The sequence below is a fragment of the Equus caballus genome, chromosome 1 (assembly GCF_041296265.1).
Source record: "Equus caballus isolate H_3958 breed thoroughbred chromosome 1, TB-T2T, whole genome shotgun sequence".
Taxonomy (NCBI): Eukaryota; Metazoa; Chordata; class Mammalia; order Perissodactyla; family Equidae; genus Equus; species Equus caballus.
The window spans coordinates 171,546,916-171,566,732 of NC_091684.1; the positions used below are offsets into that span (position 1 = coordinate 171,546,916).

Sequence of the window (19,817 nt, forward strand, 5' to 3'; positions counted from 1 at the left end):
GAAAAAGGAAAAATAAAATCTTAAAAAAAAAAAAACCACAGTGAGATATCACCTTGCATCTGTTAGAATGGCTCTCATCAAAAAGACAAGAGATAAAAAGTGTTGGTGAGGGGCTGGCCCCATGGCCGAGTGGTTAAGTTTGAGTGCTCTGCTGCAGGTGGCCCAGTGTTTCATTGGTTTGAATCCTGGGTGCGGACATGGCACTGCTCATCAAACCATGCTGAGGCGGCGTCCCACATGCCACAACTAAAAGGACCCACAATGAAGCATATACAACTATGTACTGGGGGGCTTTGGGGAGGAAAAAGGAAAAAATAAAATCTTTAAAAATAAAGTATTGGTGAGGATGTGGAGAAAAAGGAACCCTTGTGCACTGTTGGTGGGAATGTAAATTGGTAAAGCCACTATGGAAAACAGTATGGAGGTTCTTCAAAAATTAAAAGTAAAACTACCATATGATCCAGCAATCCCACTTCTGGGTATATATCTGAAGGAAATGAAATCACTATCTTGAAGAGATATCTGCACCCCGATGTTCATTGCAGAATTATTTACAATAGGCAAGACATGGAAAGAACCTAAGTATCCATTGATGAATGAATGAATAAATAAAATATTATTATATACATATTTATATAATACATATTTATATAATATGTATATATATATATAATTCAGCTATAAAAAGGAAGGAAATCCTGTTATTTGGGACAAAATGGATGAATCTTGAGGGCATTATCCTAAGTAAAATAATTCAGACAGAGAAAGACAAATACTATATGACCTATACTTATTAGTGGAATCTAAAAAAACCAAACTCATCAAAATGGAGAACAGATTGGTGTTTGCCAGGGGTGGGCTTGAGGGATGGGGAAATGGGTGAAGGTGGCCAAAGGGTGCAAACTTCCAGGTTTAAAATGAATAAGTTGTGGGGATGTAATGTACGGCATGGTGACTATAGTTAACAACACTGTGTTGTATATTTGAAAGTTGCTAAGAGAGTAGATTTTAAAAGTTCTCACCACACACACACAAATGGTAACTATGCAAGGTGATGGATGTGTTAACTAACCTTATTGCAATAATCATTTTTCATATACATATAACAACTCATTACTTTTATACATTAAACTTACACACTATTATATGTCAATTATATCTCAGTAAAGCTGGAAAAAAAAAGGATGTGATTTTGTTACATCAACAGCCAAAAGGGATGGGGACAGAGCTGTAAAGCAGCAGAGTTTTTCTATGTTATTGAAGGTAAGTGGGTGTAAATTCAAATTACAGTGTTATAACTTTAGAACGTTAAATGCAATCCCCATGGTAACCACAAAGAAAATAGCGATAAAATATACACAAAAAGAAATGAGAAAGGAATTTAAGCACTTCACTACAGAAAATCAACTAAACATGAAAGAAGACAGTAATGCAGGAAATGAGGGACAAAAATTCATAAGGCATATAGAAAACAAATAGCACAATGACAGAATTGTTTCCCTTTCTCAGTAATTACTTTAAATGTAAATGGATTAAACTCTTCAAACAAAAGACAGAGATTGGCAGAATAGATAAAAACACATGCTCCAACTATATGCTGTCTACAAGAGATTCACCTGAGATCCAAAGACACAAACAGGTTGAAAGTGAAAGGACGGAAAAAGATATTTCATGCAAACAGGAACTCAAAGAGAGCAGCAGTAGCTATGCTAGTATCAGAAAAAATAGATTTTAAATAAAAAAGCTTACAAGAGACAAGGAAGGACATTAAATATTAATAAAATATTCAGTACAGCAAGAAGATAAAACAATTATAAACATTTACATATCTAATGACAGATCATCAAAATACATGAAGCAAAACCTGACAGAATTGAAGGGAGATATAGGCAGTTTTACCATAATAGTTGGAAACTTAAATACCCTACTCACAATAAGGATAGAAGAACCAAACAAAAGATTAGTAAGCAAATAGACTTAAACAACACAATAGACCAAGTAGATCTAACAGACATATATAAAACATTCTATCCAAAACGAACAGGATACACATTCTTCTCAAGTGCACATGAGACATTTTCCAGGACAGGCCATATATTAGGCCACGAATTAAGTCTCAATAGATTTAAAAAGACAGATATCATGCAAAGTGTGTTCTCTGGCCACAATGAGATTGTTAGAAATCAATAACAGAAGGAAAACTGAGAAGTTCACAAAATTGTGGAAATTAAATAACACACTTTTAAAACAACCAATGGATCCAAATTGAAAAAGAAGTAAAATTATCTCTGTTTGCAGATGACGTGATTTTATATGTGAACATCCTAAAAACCCCACAAAAAAACCTGTTAGAATGAATAAAAATGAGTTCAGTAAAGGAACAGGATATAAAGTCAACATACAAAAATTAGTTGCATTTCCATACATTAACAATGAACAATCTGAAAAGGAAATTACAAAAACAATTCCATTTACAATAGCATCAAAAAGAATAAAATATTTAGGAATTAATTTAATCAATGTGGTGAAAGATTTGTACAATGAAAACTACAAAATATTGCCTAAAGAAATTAAAGAAGACATAAATAAATGGAAAAATAACCCATGTTCGTGGATTGGAAGACTTCATATTGTTAAAATGCTGATACTACTCAAATCAATCTACAGATTCAATGCAATCCCTATCAAAATCCTAATGGCTTTTTTTGTGGACATAGAAAAACTCATCCTAAAATTCATATGAAATCTCAAGGAACCCTGAATAGCCAAAACCATCTTAAAAAAGAAAAACAAAACTGGAGGACTCACATTTCCTGATTTTAAAACTTACTACAAAGTTAGTAATCAAAACAGCGAGGTAGTGGCATGAAGACAGACATATAGACCAATGGAATAGAATAAAGAGCCCAGAAATAACCCTTGCAGATGTGGTCACATGATTTTTGACAAGGGTACAAGACCATTCAATGGAAAAAGGACAGTCTTTTCAACAAATAGTGCTGGGAAAGCTGAATATCCACATGCAAAATAATGAAGTTGTGGGGGCTGGCCGTGTGGCATAGTGGTTGTTTGTGTGTTCTGCTTTGGCAGCCTGGGTTCGTGGGCTCAGATCCCTGGTGCAGACCTAGATACCGCTCATCAAGCCATGCTGTGGTGGCATCCCACATACAAAATAGAGGAAGAGTGGCACAGATGTTAGCTCAGCAACAATCTTCCTCAAGCAAAAAGAGGAAGATTGGCAACAGATGTTAGCTCAGGGGCCAATCTTCCTCGCCAAAAAAAAAAACCAAAAAAAAAAAGAAGAAGCTGGACCCTTTCCTAATGCCATATAAAAAAATTAACTCAAAATGGATCAAGGACCTAAATGTAAGACCTAAAACAATAAAACTCTTAGAAGAAAACCTAGGACAAAATCTTCACAACATTGGATTTGGCAATGATTTCTTAGATATGACACCAAAGACACAAGTAACAAAAGAAAAAATCGACAAATTGGACTTCATGGAAATTAAAAATACATGTGCATCAAAAGACACTGTTAACAGAGTAAAAAGGCAACCCACAGAATGGGAGAAAATATTTGCAAATTATATATCTGATAAAGGATTAATATCTAGAATTCCTGAAACTCAACAACAAAGAAATGAACAACACTATTCAAAAATGGGCAAAGGACTTGAATGGCCACTTCTCTAAAGATATACGAATGGCCAACAAGCACATAAAAGATGCTCAACATTAATCATTAGGGAAATGCAAACCCAAACTACAATGAGATACCACTTCACACTCATTGGGATGTCTACTATCAAAAAACCAAAAAACAACAAGTATTGGTGAGGATGTGGAGAAATTGGAACCCTCGTGCACTGTTGGTGGGAATGTAAAATGGTACAGCTGTTGTGGAAAACAGTATGGTGGCTCCTCAAAAAATTAAAAATAGAATTACCACATGATCCAGAAATTCCCCTTCTGGATATAAAACCCAAAGAACTGAAAGAGTCTCGAAGAGATATCTGAACACCCATATTCATAGTAGCATTATCACAATAACTAAAACATGGAAGCAATCCCAGTGTCCAGCGGATGAATGGATAAACAAAATGTAGTATGCACATACAATAGAATATTATGCAGCCTTAAAAAGGAATGGAGATCTGCAATATGGTACAACATGGATTAAATTTGAGGACATTGTGCTAAGTGAAATAAGCAAATCACAAAAGAAAAATACTGTATGATTCCTCTTATATGAGGTGCCTAGAGTGGTGAAAACCATATAGACTGAAAGTACAATGGCAATTTCTGGGGGCTGAGGGAAGGGGACAATGGAGAGTTATTGTTTAATGGGCACAGAGTTTCAGTTTTACAAGATGAAAGGAGTTATGGGAATGGATAGTGGTGATGGTTGCACAACAATGTGAATGTACTTAATACCACTAAACAGTATACTTCAAAATGGTGTAGATTGGGGGCCAGCCCAGTGGTGCAGCGGTTAAGTGTGCACATTCTGTTTCAACGGCCTGGGGTTTGGATCCCAGGTGTGGACATGGCACTGCTTGGCAAGCCATGCTGTGGTAGGCGTCCCACATATAAAGTAGAGGAAGATGGGCACGAATGTTAGCTCAGGGCCAGTCTTCCTCAGCAAAAAGAGGAGGATTGACAGCGGATATTAGCTCAGGGCTAATCTTCCTCAAAAGCAAACAAACGAAATGGTGAAGATGGTAATTATGTGTATTTTACCCCACTAAAAATACTAGCAAAAAAAATTGGGCTGGCATGACATCACACATCTAAATGAGTAAAAAAAAACTGTCAGTAAATGAAAGAACACATTCACCTGGTCCTTCATTTTCTGGAAGGAGCTGTTGACACTTGCTTTTATTTTTCCCTGTTCTTGAGTCCTCTGTCTCTAACTTCTTTTAGATGTATTCTTGTTCCCGCAAGTAAGACCAGGACAGGTCACAGGGGATAAGTCAAGGTCATTTACATCACCCTGGCCTGGTCAGAAGGCCATTGTGTGATTAACTGATTGGCCCACTAAATGACTGACCAGGTGGCCTCTCAATCTTTGGTTATTTGGCATTATGATAATTGACCAAAGGATTTTCTGGATACTTTGGACAATTTAGATGCAGTTTAAAAGACTTTCCTACTGCTGTTTTAATTTAAAAAAATTGTTAATTGAGTGAAGCAATAATAAGGATAAAGTGAAGCTACTATAACAAAATAACCCAGTCAATGGATTAAAGAAGTTAGGGGTTTATTTTCCTCTCATTTAAAATTCTGAGGTGAGTGTTCCAGTTGACAGGTGACTCGTCTCCCCTTGGTCACAAGGTACGACTGATGAAGCTGGGTCTCCATCGTATGCTAGTTCCAGCTCTGAGGAGGAAAAAAATGTGGAAAAGTTCCTGTCCCAGTTTTGAAGGCCAGGCCTGGAAGTATCACACATACGCATAAATTCTCATATTCAGTTTGCGAGAACTTAGATATGTGACTGCACTCGGCTGCAAGAGGGAGTGGGAAATGTCCATAGTGGGGCAGCCATGTTCCCGCTACACTCTCTGACTAGGAAGAAGGAGAGAATGGATTTCGGTGGGCAGCTATCCGTCTCTATCACAGTGCCTGCTAGTAGACATTAGGGAAAAGAAGACTGGTACACAAACACCAATGAAATATTCTTTCTTTTCTCCAGAGTCTCTGTTCTAAACTAGAATGCAGGCCAGCCTATGATACGTGCTATTTTAAAATTCACAGCTCTGTAGGAAAATAGGGAGGAAGATATAAGTTCTGACTGGGAGAATCAGAGAAAACTTGTAGGAAAATGGGTTTTTCTTGGGCCTTGAAGGAAGCATAAAACATCAGTTTACGAATATGGAGAAGGAAGAAGGGTATATATGATGCAGGAATAGCTTTAGTAAAGGCTCAGATACAGGAAAGTACAGAGAATATTTAAGGAATGGCAGGTAAATGAATGGGGCTAGGAGAGAAGAGGGAAGTAGAGACGTCTTGGGAGATGAGATATATTGGGATCAAATTGTGGGGGACTTTGAATTCCAAGCTCATAGGTCTGGCTTATTCAGTGGAGAGCCAGTGAATATTGATAAGGAGAGGACACACATATTTACTTTTATGTGTCAGAAAGAAAACTCTGCTGGTGGTGTGGATGAGGATGGGGATGACAACAAAACCACTTAGGAAGCCAGAGGGACATTCCCGAGGCAGAGCGAACAGGATTTGGTCAATCACTGCAGGGGGATAGCGAGGGGCTGGAAGGAAGCACAGATGATCCATACAGAGATTCTCACCAAGTGCTTGGGAGGCTGGATTTGCCTTGACACGAGCAAAGCAATCCCGAATGCCTGGAGGCTTGGGCAATTAGGAATGAAGCAGACAGATGAAGAGCGTTGGGGCAGTATTATGCTGGTTTTTCCAAAATTTACCGGGAATAATCCCCCTTCCTCCTGGATAGAGCATTTATTCCTCATATTCAATATTTGTATAGAATGTGCTTTCTCCTGAGAGGTGGGTCAGAAAAGTGTAAAACAGCTCTGGCCGAATTATTTATAGCACCAGAATCTTCTTCCTAGTAGAATTACATTCAATTCAGCTCAAACCAACATCTATTTATTGAGCATTTGACACGTGCAACAGTAGCTGAAAGGAGTATTAGCAACAGAGATGTAGGTAGTCCCCGGATCTGTAGTTACTTATTTTCACTCGCAGCCCCTCGGCCTGCTGTTATTCTCTTCAGAGCAGACTTCACTTCCTGGTTTCTCAGTGTATAGATGAGGGGGTTCAGTAATGGAGTGACAACAGTGTAAAACACAGCCACTGCCCCATCCAGGGGGCTCTTGGAGCCAGCCCGAAGGTAGATGAAAATGCAGGGGACATAGTAGACTGTGACCACGGTTAGGTGGGAGCCACAGGTGGAGAAGGCCCGGCGCCGCCCATCAGCAGTGCGGATCTTCAGGATGGCACGGGCTGTGTTGGCATAGGAGAGCAGAATCAACATGAAGCAACTGGCAGCCACTACCCCAATGTCCACAAAGGTCACAAGCTCATTGACAGTTGTGTCAGCACAAGCCAGTCTCAATACTGCGGGGATATCACAGAAAAAGTAATCCACCTGGTTGGGCCCACAGTAGGGCAGGCGGAATGTCAGGGTGGCCTGGATAGACCCATGGATGGAGCCGGCCACCCATGCTCCAGCTACAAGCATGGTACATAACCTCCCATTCATGAGCATAGGGTAGCGCAGGGGGTGGCATATTGCCAGGTACCTGTCATAGGCCATCAAGGTATAGAGGAAGCACTGGGTGCTGCCCAGGAAGTGAAAGGCGTATAGCTGAGCCACACAGCCACTGAACGGGATTGCCTTGCTGGCAGAAGTCAAGTTTAGAATAATGCGAGGAACGATGACTGAGGAGAGCCACATGTCCAGAAATGAGAGCACACCCAGAAGAATGTACATGGGCCGAGCATGGAGCTTTGGGTCAGCCCACACAGTGAGCAGAATGAGCAGATTTCCCAGCTGAGTCAGGAAGTAAATGCAGAAGAAGACCAGGAAGAGGAGGGTCCTCAGATTCGGGGGGTGAGACAAGCCCAGGAGAATGAAGTCTGTCACCACAGTGTCCAGAGATGTGTTTTTGGTCTTTCTCATGTCTTTCTGTAGTCTGCTAAGATGAATGGTGAAGTCAGACAAGGGAAATACAACAAAGGGAGGTGGGGAGAGAATGCTTTTGTTTAATGACCAGAGTGTAGGAGATAAAGACTTCTATATTTTAAGTAGAAAGCATTTGCCATCAACCATTTGGGTTTGCCTGGCAAGACAACCCCTCAGGGGCTGGTTAGTTTCTAGGTGTCGTGAATATTCCTTCAATGAGAGACACTACATACGTATGTCGGAAGCCAAGGCACAGGGTTGTGTCTGAATAATAATGTAAGTGCTGGATATCTATAATGGTCATATGATGGGTCTATGTCCCAAAGGGGGACCACCGAAAAGTGGATTCTGGTGGCATGGAGCAGCATGGGACAATTACTCCACAATTACCATACCTATTGTTGGTCTCTGACTTAATATCCTCGAAATAACGCCTCCTATGATGTACAAGAATCCCTGAGATTTGGCCCTCGCATATTTCTACAGTCTTTTCTTCCTTTGGCTCCCTCAGAGCACCACACTCTCCTTCCTTCCAGACCTACTCCTTCTGGAGTATACTGATTCATCATAATGTAACCTCATTCCTCAGGGTTCACTTTGGCTGCCGCCTCCTTTGGGAAGAGTTCTCCCTTAGAAGACAATCTTCTGGGAGATAAGTGTTTGTATTACGACAGGCGATTGCAGTATAGTGTGCTAAGGGCTATTTGTTAGACCAGAAGATCCTTCAGAGCAAAGACCAAATCTATTTTGTTCTTCCTATGTTTCTCCAGCACCTGCCCCAGTGATTGGCAACAGTATGTTAATTCATAAATATTTGTTGGCTGATTGGCTGGCTGAATGGATGTTGTCAACTCCGGTTAATCCTGCATCCTGTTTCCCTGGGTGATCCCATTACTCATGCTTTCTGTCACACAGTCAGGACTGTAGGATGAGTGATTAGCCTCATGTATCAGCAATGTGAGTCTATTCCCAGTATAAACAAAGTTCATGGATGGCATCCATGCTTTCTGCTTCTTCTAGACTGTTATTAAAATTTATTGATTGACCTAAATAGTTTATTGGTTTTGATGGTTTGGATTATAACAGCATCGATTATTATAGGATTTGACCTTTAATATGTTGTTATTTTAAGATCCTATTTGCCTTCCAACAAATGAGATTCTTGAAAACCTTTTAAAGGTATTAAACATATGAGCCAAATGTTATTTAAAAAGTCCCTTTGATGAATAGTTTATTGTACAAGAATTTTTCCTCATAATAGGGTTTTAGGCATTTTTACCTGTTGCTTAAATGAAAACATCTGATAGTTCTTTAGAAATAACAAAAAATTAAAATAACAAGAGGTTGATTATACAGATGTGAACATTGACAGACCTAGTCTCTGAGATACCACTCAAAATACCCTTTTATAAACATCAATCTCAAACATGTTTTATCTTCATTATTATTTAAAAAGAATTAAATGGATATAATAATATTCAGTAATTGTTAATATTGAATGTATCCTGCTCTATAGGATCCATAGAAATATTAATTATAGACCATTCACAAGGAGAAAAATATGTTAGGTTTCTATTACCTGATTTTCAGAAGGAGGAATACCTTAATTTCTTTTAGGATGGATAGATGGTACTTTCTTCGGCTAGAACAGAAAAAGATGGCAAAACTTGACAGTGTAAATATGATGCCCATTATGGAAATTTATTTTCTATCAGTAAGAGGAGATATTTACTATAATGTGCTTCTAGCTTAGGTACAGGATGTGTTTCTAAAATTTTTAATGAAAACCAAACTTTCACAACTCAATTCATACCAGGATTATACTAAAAAGACAATTATTTGGAGAACATCTGTAACGAATCCTTATGGATAGTAAAAATGCTCCCCAGTATATCTTTGCCATTCTGAGTCTTTCCTGGCTGTGGTGCACACATCTGGGTGCACTTCCCTGGGGCCCTGCTGGGAGGATGCTCCTTTTGTGTACCTCCTGTCTGGCCCTGGGCATTCTGGCTGGCAGGACAGGAATAGGGTGGTTGCAGTGGGTGGATCTGAGGGAGAGGCTCCTTCTCCAGGCAGAGGCAGCAGAAGATGGTGGTTTGATTTGAGGTGATGAACTCGGGCTGCCGGCAAGGCAGATTGTGAGCAGAGGCTAATTCCAGAAGACGGAATCTCAGTAGTGGCAGGGAGCGTGTCTGCAGAAGGCCCAAACCACTTTAAGAGAGAGAGAGGTTTTAGAAAAGAGAACACTCTTTTCTCCTTTCTAGAGAAAAAAGGGCCAGTCTAGAAAAAATCAAAAGAAGAAAACTAATTGAATGATTCCCCCTTAATTTATCTGTGCTTTTTATTATAAGCCTGCTAATCTTTAGAAGCTGTGGAGTCTTAGGCTGTCTAAATTGAGGAGTGGAGCAAACTTAGATTCATCAACTAAAAAAACCATTTCAAATATCCACACCTTGGTTAATTTGATATATATCCCCCAATTTCTTCTTTTAAATAGTATTTAGTATTGTTAATCCCATCTTATAAAGTACTTGTAATTTAATATCAAAAGCATATAATTAAAGAAAGTAAGAAGCTAGGGATAGCATTGATAGAATCAATATTCAAGACAGCAAATAATTAGGTGCAGAAGCTTTGGCCTGGAAATTCAAGGAAGGGGCACCTAGCGATGGAATGAAAGAGGGTGGCACTGAAAGAGCAAGATAAGGGAGGGATGAGACCCTGTTTACAGGGTCAGACAGGAAGTCTGGGCTCCCCTTTACTAGGAGGCCAACTCACTCAGAGCACTTTGCCGACAACGCCTCTGTCACTTTGTGAAAAATCAGGTTATCCCAGGTTTGGCCTCTTTTTGCATGTCTACGCTGAGCTGGCGTTTTGTATAGGGCACCTTTGGGTTAGGGATATCCCCACTCAGAGCAGATATGAATCACTAAGGCTGAGGGATGAGGAATGATTTAGCATTGAGTTGTTCACTCTCGTTTGCCTTTTGGACCAGATTCAGACCATAGCCCTGAGCAGAGAGGCAGAGCAAAGAGAACAAAGTTTGGGTCAAGTGGAGAGGCAGAACCCATATTTTATTGCCTTGATTATTCATCAGTGTCCTTGCACTGTAAGTTGAAAGAAAAAGGACTTGCTTAAGAAAAAGTACTAGAACCGAAGGCCTTCCAACCTTCAGGTAAGTTGACTAAGCGTGCTTGACACTGGGGAAAGAATGGTTAAGAAATCCGTCTCTGACTGTTTTGGCGCAGTAATGCTGATTCTGATGTGTCATTTATATTCCTTTACCACCTCCCCCAAAATAGAGAAAGAAAAGATAAATGTTAAAAATTTTTTCTCTCAATCCAAAGAAGAAAGTTTCCAAATCTGGAGAAAGGCCAATTAATTCAAAATTAATATGTCTGATCTACTAACTCTGTGAATTGAGGGTGAGGTAAGGAAGATGGGGGAAAGAGACAGACTAAATAGGGTTTTTGACAAAGTTAATGAAAGTTGTAAAGTCTGAAATTAAGTCTTTGCTCCTACTGTGAATCGACCTTCTTGGACTCACATGAACATGGTGGAAAATCTTGGAGGAGGCTGGCCTTTCCCAGGTAGAATGGCCCAAGAAGTGAGGCAGGAGTCTTCAGAGCATCCCCTGGGCTTGTGGTGATGGGTTACTGGATCTCTGCTTTGGAAAGGAATTAAAATCTTCCAGGGGATTGACACATTGACTATTTTACTAATCTATGAGACCTCCTGCTCTTGGATGCTCTTTATAGCCTATGACTTCTCTACTTAAGGGTCTTAAATTTTACGTGGGTTATTTTATTAGTTAGGTCTCCTTTGATCGAGTCTTTTTTTTTTTTTTTTTAAACAGTGTCAGGAGATTTGTAGAAAACTATTTACCTCTTGGGAGTTCTACTCTGAAACATTTCCCCCGTGAGAACTGCATTCCCTAGATCCTCATTATTTTTCGTTTTGACAGCAAGCAGGAATCATTTCTGTGGATCTAGAAAGTGAGCTGTGAAGAAGAACATGATCTGTTTGGGTAACCTCTCATTTCTGTGATTCCTTTCTTTGAAGTGTTGCGGGATCACACATTTACCTACTTTATACTCAGAAATGCACTAAAAATGTATTTAATTTTTACCAGTTTTCCTTACATGCTCCCACCTCTCTGGATACTGAGAGAAAAAAAAATCCCCTAAATTTTAGGTCAGTTGAATAAATTTAACTACCTCCAGTTTAAGTCTTGGGTGAGTCCATTCTTCCTACGGTAGTGGAGAAAGAAGATAGTTTCAAATTGTTGCAGTGGTCCTTGGATACTTGCTCTTCTTTGCAGGGTGTAGCAGGTCTGGTAGGCAACTCGCACCATGTAGGTGAGGATGGTCCCATCTGGAATCGTGAGGTGACTTACTCCCCTTAAACTCATTTGGAATCAGTTTTATGGGGGAGTTTGTTTGTACTAGCTTACAAAAGCTTATTGTTAAATTTTCAGAAATTTTGTGAGCTCTTTGTTAAACTTGCAATTACATTTAAATATAACCTTGCAATTAAATACACATTTTCAACTAAATAAATTATATTAAAAATGTAATAATACTAAAAGCTCATCACTTTTTAATTATTTTGTTATGTTTTACTAGTATCTATGAGATTATTCGCATCTGTTATATCTTTACGGTGGAAATACTATATAATGGTGTGCTGCCATTACCAACTCCATATGCAATGACGTCATGTTGGAGCTTGAAATTCACCCTGCTGGGTGTATTTAAACCATGAAAATCGACAAGAAATACAAAGCAGGGCTTTTTTGGGGGTAGGGGGTGTGGGAGCCAGTTTTTAGACTTTTACCAGCATACCACCAGCTGGAATCCACAGTTCCTGTTCTTGGCGTCTAGTTTGGAAGTCATTGCATGCTGTGGTGACTTTGCTTTGACCCTAGCCTTATGCTGCCGCACTTTCATTCCCCATACTTGTCTGTCTTCTCTGGCAAGACATACAGGCACCTCTGATTTCCTTATTCACCATATTCAGGCACTGGAAAACCAGGTGCATATATTTATGTTCCCGTGTACGGTGAGCTGATGGTCAGTGTTACCCTAAAGATCTGCAGCCTCTCCCTGCCATTCCCACAGGAACAGGCTGCTATCTCTGGTGACCTTTGGTTTTTCCTTTTTTTTTTCGGTGAGAAATATTGGCACTGAGCTAACATCTGTGCCAGTCTTCCTCTGTTTTGTATGCTGGATGCCACCACAGCATGGCTTGATGAGTAGTGTGTAAGTCTGCAACGGGGATCCGAATCAGCAAACCCTGGGCTGCTGAAGCACAGCGTGCGAACTTAACCAATACACCACCGGGCTGGCCCCTGATCTTTGTTTTTTCTACACTCCATAAGGCTTCCACTTGCCCTGAGGTTTGGTCTCAATTTGTGGGTCAACATGAACCTTGGCATCTAACCTCCACTGTCTACCTCTGTTTCTCTTCTTTTCTCCAAGATCCTCCCAAATTTGCAGAGGTGAGGTCTTCCTGCTCTCACTTAGCTCTGTATGGAAACTTCACTATGTAAATTCTGTGCTCAAGTTTACCAAGCCTGGCTTAATGTGTTGCAGTGGTAGATAAAGTAATTTAGAAAATATTTTTCTCTCTTGACAAGTCCTGACTTTTAAGCCAGTTGTCTTGCTGCAGACATGAAAACCTATTTTGGCCACCAGAAGCTGAATAGTAATTTTTTCTTCCTTATTTATTTCTACTGTGACATTACTCTCCTAATCTTTCTTCCTGGAGATACCCTCCCACCTCTTGACTCCCAGCATATTGATGCTTTAAGCGACTAGAGATAAGGTCCTGTTCATAGACACGCGAATAGAAGAGCACTTTAGGATGTGTAAAATCATTACTTCTTTTGAGAGGTATAAAGAAGGACAGAGGAATGTAAAGCTGTGTTTTCTCCAATGGCTGGAGGGAATATAAGGAAGTGATATGTCTCACCTCTCTTTGTGATATAAAATAAGGTGGAAGCTTTTAATATCTGAATTAAATTTCAGGAGTCTCCATGCAGCTATTGTGAAAATGTTCCTATTCCTACGACTACTCGCCTCCTGCAGTAAGTCCGAGGACCCAGGGGCTTATTTATTGCAGAGGTGGGTACAGTTTCAACACTCTATGGAAGAGAAGATCTGGAAACTTGTTCTCTCAGTAGAGAAGTCTTGTGTTCTTTGGCCACATGGCATTGCTGGTGTCTGGAAGACTTTTTGCCATCTCTGCCTCAGTGCCACCAGCAGGTTCCCTCCACTTAGGCACTACCTCTTAGCGTGTAGGTGTGGGACAGGCAGTTTTTCTCCTCTTACTCCCCTGGCCATACTGCTTTCCCATAGCCGCCGAAGCCTGGGCTGCCATTGCTACAGCACCTCAGCAGCCTGGCTCTTCTGGTCAACTCGTGTAAGTGTAACAACTCTCTTCTAACAGGAATGAGTTTGGAGGGTCTCTACTCCTGACCCCACATTGTTCTTAGAAACTCACTTTCTCCCCGCTCTGAATCCATGCCCAGACTATGGTGATATCTTTCCCCTCTCTCATCCAAGGTTTATTTTCATTTCCTGTCCTAGCATAACTGACATCTCTTTTGGGAGAACAAAGCCCCACCACATAAACAATATTTTGTGTATTATATATAATACATCTTATGAATTTGATCTGCATCCTTTCTATTTCCACATCTTTTCTATGCCAAGATGCTTTAAAGATTGCTCAGCATTCATTATCTTGACTTTACCTCTTAAATTTGGTGCATTAGGATTTCTGCTTGTCCTCCACTTCCATAAAATTTTGGTTTTCAAGATCAATGACTATATATATGTAGATATTTATTTAGGAAAAAAACCTGGTTATGCACACTCCATCCTCAGGAAATTTATATGGTGAGAAGACTATATCAACTACAGGTTAGAGGGGAACCACAATGAAGAGTGCACTTAAGTTTGCTAGATGGTTTAAGTGAGGCCATGAAAATTTCAGAGGGTGGGTAACCTTTGAGCAGCTCCTTGAAAGATGAGTTGACATGGAGGGATACTTCAGCAGAGGGCAAAGTTTGAGCAAAAGGATGGAGACTTGAAGCAGCCTGGCATGAGTGGAGAAAGGCAAGCAATTCAGACTATCTGCAGCATAGGTTGTGAATGGAATTAAAGTGAGATATATTTAGGATCTTATATGATGGAATAAATAATCTGACCTTACTTTGTAGGGGCTGGGGAGCCACTGAAGGCTTTAAGTAGGAGAGTGTCACAGGCAGGTTGGAACTATAAGATGATCACTCTGGCATCTGTTTAAAGAGTAGATTGGAAGAGAGACAGACCATGGCAGACAATACTAATACTCTGCCCAGATCCTTTCTTATCTCTTACCACTCTGTGAGCCCTCTCCCTTGGGCGAGCCTCCAATGCTCAGCACCTGTTAATTCATCTTGGGCAGGGAGTGGTGGGAGGGACCTCTTTGTCTGTAGAAGCAGCAAGCCAGAAGTGCCTGAGTTCAAGTGTAAGTCCCTGGTCAGCACCAGTGGGGAGAGAGATGCCTTGGGTGTCTGTGGACAGAAGAAGCACCCAGAAAGCCTGGCCCCATGGCCAAATGGTTAAAGCTCTGCACGCTCCACTTCTACATCCCGAGTTTGCAGATTCGGATCCTGGGGGTGGACCCATTCCACTCTCCAGCCGTGCTGTGGAGGGATCCCACATACAAAAAAACAGAGGAGGATTGGCACAGATGTTAGCTCAGGGCTAATCTTCCTCAGCAAAAAACCCCCAAACAAACAAAAAACACAAAGATTCAAATATGAGCTCCAAATTGGGAGCCACCAGGACAGATGCTCCAAATTCAGGGATAAATTTGTAATCAAGCTGCTTCTCATCTGGCCCGCCCAATTCAGCATAGGCCTAGACGAATAGTAATAGAGCTTTATTTATTTAACAATGGTTAATCGTATTTTGAGCAATGTTTGGAGGAAACCTCATTTCAGATATAGAGACAGAGCCTCATAAGGAATTTTGCTGCCTAGTTTAGTTTTACATAATGTCAGTTGTAAAATGAGACAACTGAAAAGGACTAAATGCTTTTTTTAAAATTAAAAAACATTTTTTAATGTTATTTTATTATTTAATTTTATTTCTTTTCAAGGAAGATTAGCCCTGAGCTAACTGCTTCCAATCCTCCTCTTTTTGCGAGGAAGACTGGTCCTGAGCTAACATCAGTGCCCATCTTCCTCTACTTTCTATGCAGGACGCCTACCACAGCATGGCTTGCCATGCAGTGCCATGTCTGTACCCAGGATCCGAACCGGCGAACCGGGGGCCGCAGAGAAGCGGAACGTGCACACTTAGCCAATGTACCACCTGGCCGGCCCCAGGACTAAATGCTTTTAAGCTTTCTTTTGATTTCAAATTTCTATAGTTTTGATAGGGAAAGACAATAGTAACCATTTGAGAGTATATGTGAGAATGAGTGTATATGTAATCGGCAGTGCTATATGGTACCACAAGATGATAGTATCATATGTATTGTAGTCAGGCGCTACATTCTACTTTATGCAGTAAGTAGAATATAACTATGCCAGAGGGTTTACAAGGGATACAAATTACCTTTAATTTTTTTTTTTGCTTCTGGCTTGTTTATTTTCATCTTTATCCCAGTTACATGAAGTTTATTTCAATTTTCTTATCACTGACATTAACAATTTTTTCCATTTTCGACTAAGTTTTACAAATATGGGAAAAATACACAAACAGGCTGTTTAGACAAGGTAAAATAGGTGAGGAGGCAGGCAACAACCCCTACACATTTGTTATCCATCTACCATTGCACAAAAGTCTGCTGCTGTACGAGAGACTGAATTCAGCATACACAAGGAGTTTTAATCTATACTCAGGAAGGTCAAGGAAAGTCTGACTTTCCCCATAGACCCCTGGTAGCTTCAAGATTCTTGATTCCACAGGCCTTCCACGAGGGAGATGATCCTGACTCTGTGTGACAAAAATGAGTGGCAAACATTGAAAATCCCTGTTAGACGGCAGGTTCCCAAAACTGAACTGTGTTCATAGCAGGGTTAAATAAACACATTGACTTCAAGTACAGTGAAGTTCTCTAATATCTATCAACATTGATTTAAATAAATTTAAAAAATAATAGCTTTATTGAGATTAATTCACATACTATATAGCTCACCCTTTCAAAGTGTACAATTCAGTGGTTCTTGCTGTATGTACAAAGTTGTGCATTGATTGCCGCTATCTAATTCATGAACATTTCCATCACTCCAAAAAGAAATCCCATACTCAGTAGCAGTCACCCTTCATCCTTGTCCCTAACCCCTCCCCCACCCCAACTCCTGGTAACCATTAATCTACTTTCCGTTTCTATGGATTTGCTTATTTTGGACATTTCATAAAAATGGAATCATATAATATGTGGCCTTTTGTGTCTGGCTTCTTTTACTTAGCATGATGTTTTCAAGGTTCATCCGTGTTGTAGCATGGACCAGAACTTCATTGCTTTTTATGGCTGAATGCTATTTCATTTTATGGATATATCATATTTGTTTATCCACTTAGTTGATGCACATTTCAGTTGCTTACACTTTTTGACTGTTTGAATAATGCTGCTCTGAGCATTCATACACAGATTTTCCTCTGGACATATGGTTTCATTTCTTTTGGAATATATCTAGGGGCAGAATTTCTGAGTCATATGGTAATTCTATGTTTAACATTTTGAGGAACTGCCAAACTATTTGCTGAGTGGCCACACCATTTTACATTCCCACCAGCAACCTCTGAGGGTTCTAATTTCCCCACATCCTTGCCTCCACTTATTATTGCCCATCTCTTTTATTGTAACTGCCTTTGATAGTAAATGATAGTAATGAGAGACTGATAGATATTGAAACATATTTATCAGGCATCATAGGAAATTTCTTTCTGGGAGCTCTTGGTAAATAGTTTAAGACATAATTGAGGTTTTCTTTTTCATTCTCTTTTTTTCTTCTGTTCTCCTTTTCTTCCTCTTTTCTTTTTTCCATCTCTTTCTTCCTCTTGTATCTGTCTCCTCTCATTTGCTTTTAGTTTATTTTAAATTAGATAACAAAACTTGTTCTTTTTAGCATTGAGCAGTATAGACATGAACAAGAGAAAAACAATCCCCTCACTCCACTCTCCCTTGTGACCCTGAATGTAACCAATGTTAGTTGTCCACTGTGTATAGTCCCACACTTTTTAAAGGTTATACATTTATACCTATATTAACAAAAACAAGATCATTTAATACCCATCGCTCTGCAAATTGCTTTTGAACTTTTGGAACATTATATTGGCTGTTGAAAGTATACTTAAAACATAGGTAACTTCGCTCATCTCTTTAACTTTCAAAACATGCAACACACAAACACGCAATATTCAATATATGCACACACTCCAACTCTAAATGATTCCTTTTTTCCATTTTGTTGTGTCATGAAAAAGGAAAACTGTTAGTATTGTCAAATTGATTACTTCTGTCTTTGCCTTATGTTATTCTTCCCGTTTTTCATCTCTGTTCTTTATATACAATTCTGTTGTCCTCTGTTCACAGAATCATTTGGAGTAAAGCTGGTGGATTCAGCAGTAGAAAATGTTTCCCGTAAAGGAACCCATCACTGTTCCTGTGGAAGCCTAGAGTCACCTCTTCAAGAAAGGAGCTCCTCCCCTGTGTTTCTTCTGGGTTTTGCACTCAGATGGAGATTTCCTCCCTCACCCACAGGGAAGGAGTTGCCCTTCTGCTGGCTCCAGTGGCTCAGGAACTGGGGACGAAGTGCCTGGCTTGTGGTGTCCTGCGGCAGATGTGGGAATTTTTCATTCTTTATGTTTCCCTGACAATGGCAGGTAAGTCTCAAGTTAATAACAAACACTGGGGGATGTTTTCAAAATAAGTTTCTTCTGGCTAAATGATTGCAGCATCTGACACTTGTAATGAAAGAGTATTTCCTGATAAATGTTTTCCTCATGTGGTGTTAATTGTCCTCCTATTACTACAAACTACAATTACTGCTACTTCTACCATCGTTTATTTCTAGCTAAGGAACCCTTCCATTAGGGGCAGTTTCTTGTGACCACATGGAAACTATCCATTAAAATAATGATGTGGCTCCCAGGAGTGCTGCCCTGGTAACGGTCATGCTTCTTTTCATAGGCACTGTGGGTCAAGACGTTCATCATCCCAGTGAGTTGACAGCTATGGAAGGAGCCTTTGTCCAGGTCAATTGCACGTACCAGACATCTGGGTTCAACGGGCTGTCTTGGTACCAGCAACACGATGGTGGAGCACCCATATTTCTCTCTTGCAGTGTTCTGGATGGTTTGAAGAGGAGAGGACATTTTTCGTAATTCCTTAGTTACTCTGACGCTTAGTCACCTCTTTCTGAAGGAGCTCTGGATGAAAGACTCTGCCTCTTACCTCTGTGCTGTGAGTGACATGATGACTACGAGGCCTCTTCAGCTGCACCAAAATTTAAAAGGGGCCTGTGGGTGGGCTTGAGAAGTTCTGGTATGTCCTGAGTGTGCCTGCTTATGCCTCTAATTTTAAACTTGTTTAGAATAATATAGCAGAAGACTCTGAAAGTGAATCCCGGAAGAAGGGACAAATTGCTCTCTTTCTCTTTCTTCTTCTCTTTCTTCTCCTTTCCCTCCTCTTCCTGCTTATTTGTACTTCCGTTATCCTGTGGCCTGAGAGTGGAAGATAGAATTTGCTTTTGGAGGAAGCCCTTTATTCCGAGGAAGGATCCCTTGGTGATTACTTTAGTTTATGCAGTAGGAGGTCATATACTTATTCGTTTATCCCTGGAAGGCTCTGAAATTGGTGAGGTAAATGCAAATGCCTCAGCTGGAGATATATAAGGTTCCATTTAGTTTGGTAAAATCTGTCCTCTTTTTTTATTTCTCTGAGGGATTCTTTTGATATTATTTAACTTTATGGTAGATTTATCCAGCGTGTTGGATGTTGTGGGGTCTCTGGACTTAGGGAGTGAAGGGAAGATCAAGGAGAGCTCCTCTACATGGAGCAGAAGAGTGAACTCATGCAATGAAGTGCAGGGTAGGTAGGATGGGGAAGGAGATGGCCAGCAGGGAACTCCTATAAAAGCACTGTATGA

At 40.1% G+C, this 19,817-nt stretch overlaps 1 protein-coding gene across 1 annotated transcript; it reads right to left on the minus strand.

The window, feature by feature from the left end:
* Positions 1-6,706: 6,706 nt before the first annotated feature.
* On the minus strand, positions 6,707-7,663 carry OR10G1G (olfactory receptor family 10 subfamily G member 1G). Its single transcript, NM_001391349.1, is given in 1 exon segment — positions 6,707-7,663. A coding segment is annotated over 1 exon segment (957 nt).
* Between the last annotated feature and the right edge of the window lie 12,154 nt (positions 7,664-19,817).